The sequence below is a fragment of the Austrofundulus limnaeus genome, unplaced genomic scaffold (assembly GCF_001266775.1).
Source record: "Austrofundulus limnaeus strain Quisiro unplaced genomic scaffold, Austrofundulus_limnaeus-1.0 Scaffold42, whole genome shotgun sequence".
NCBI classification, from domain to species: Eukaryota; Metazoa; Chordata; class Actinopteri; order Cyprinodontiformes; family Rivulidae; genus Austrofundulus; species Austrofundulus limnaeus.
In genome coordinates, this window is record NW_013952444.1 from 53602 (window position 1) to 55551 (window position 1950).

At 44.7% G+C, this 1950-nt stretch overlaps 1 protein-coding gene across 1 annotated transcript in view; it reads right to left on the bottom strand.

The window, feature by feature from the left end:
• LOC106516847 (importin-13) overlaps nucleotides 1-1950 on the bottom strand; it is a gene marked incomplete in the record, with an annotated part of 80584 nt that overhangs the window by 50779 nt on the left and 27855 nt on the right. The window contains 1 exon segment of the mRNA XM_014007399.1: nucleotides 93-233. Coding sequence (XP_013862853.1) covers nucleotides 93-233 — 141 coding nt within the window.

Sequence of the window (1950 nt, forward strand, 5' to 3'; positions counted from 1 at the left end):
CACTTTATGTTCAACAAATTGGGCCCCGAGGTCAAAAAGGTTAAGAACCCCTGATATAATGCACACACYCATGCATAGACACACATACACACCTAGAGTGGTTCTCTCCCAGTGTGACAGCGATTCTGCAAATCCCATGGCAGGTCTCCATATCTCCATTCTGAACAGCCTCTCTTAGCTGATCCTGGAGGGACAGTACTTGAGGAACAAGTTTTATCAAAGTGTTCATGTATCTGTAAAACAATAAACAGAAATCAACGTTTATCAATAAATACATTTTTACATTTTGTTTAAAAGTTAACCATATACATTTAAGGAAAACTAGAATTCAAAACTAAATGTATATTATAAAAAATCATGTTTTTTATTATGTTTAACCCTTGTAATGTGCTGTATGATTCTAATATTGTGTGTAGATGAAACCATGAGACTCTCTGTAGGATATGARATGTGAAATCTGTGAACCTGGAAATCTGGGGGGAACTTATCAAAAAACTCAGCAGCTGATACCTTAAAACAAACTTATTTGACTGAAAGAAAAATCAYTGTAATCACTGCTACAGAAAATATGCAAGCAGGTCCATAAATATTAGGACTTTGACACAATTCTTATMTTTTTTGACTGTAAACACCACCAGGATGTATTTGAAATTAAACAAGCTGTGCTTCAACTGYAGACACAGCAGTCATATTAACAATAAAACCATTAGCATACACATGGCCACACCATGACACTACCAGCACCATGCTTCACTGATAAGGTAGGATGTTTTGGATCATGAGCAGACCCTTCTCTTCCCATTGCTCTGGTACAAGTTGATCTTTATCTCGTTTGTCCAGAACTGTAAAGGCTTATTTAGGTGGTTGACTAGCCTTCCTRTTTGTGAGGCTCACCAAAAGTTCTCATGATTGTTGACTTTTGTGTGATGTTGACAAAGCAGCAGGATGAATTCTGAAGTGTTGTGGGCAAAATTATCTGCTCATATTAAACAAACTACTTCAGAAGTCACTGGACAACACTTCACAGTGCACATGGACAATGGGCCTCATGCAAGAATGTTTGTATTCTTAKCCTAAATTTTTTTTACTTTTGTTTGTACGAACATGCCACGTCAGATTCAACAAACTCTTCTATATTCAGGAAAAGTGATAAGCAGCATAAACGGATGAATATGTATCAGGTGCTCGCGCATGAGGAGAGGAGATTAGCATAATTACCACCCTAAAAACACCATATAAGACTATGTTTCCTGCCCCAGATACCAGGAAATGTTCATTCATAAATGACATCACAATGTAAAAAGAAGAACTTTTCAAGTTCGGAGATTGAAGTCCTGCTCTCAGAGATCCAGAAAAGAAAATCTGTCATTTTTAGCAGCATCAGCAGTKTCCCCCTGCCACTCTGCCCTCTGGTGGGCTGGTGGCCCTCGGTGTCTGGGGATGGGCGCTTGGACGTGTGCCGGCTCGGCCCGGTGGCTGCCTGGTGGGGCCTGGGTCCTCTGGCCCTATCGGGCCTTGGCCTGGGGGTAGTGCGCCCTGGGGGTCCGGGCCTCTGTGTCCATGCCTGGATCTGCTCCGGCGCAGCGGGTGCCAGCGGGGCCTGTGAGCTCGCTGCGTGGGGTCACTGGAGGGGCGGGGCGGGTGTGCGGCTCCTTCTGCGCTGGTGCCCCTGGGGGCTCCGCGCTTGGGGTCGCTCTCGAGGTCTTTGGCGCTGGTCCCGCTTATGTCTGCTTCGGGTCTTGGGGACAGGGGCGCCAGCGGGGGGGGAGGGGGGGGCAGAGGGGCCATCATGGCCCCCTCTGAGAATAAGCTGGCCACCCTAGAGTGGCCCCCCAGTTTTATGCTCTTGAGTTCCCAGGTTTTTCCTTTTTTAATTCCCCTACCTATTTAGGAGTAGAACCACATAAATATAAAAACAAACACTGATTTTTTAACAATTAAGAGATAAAA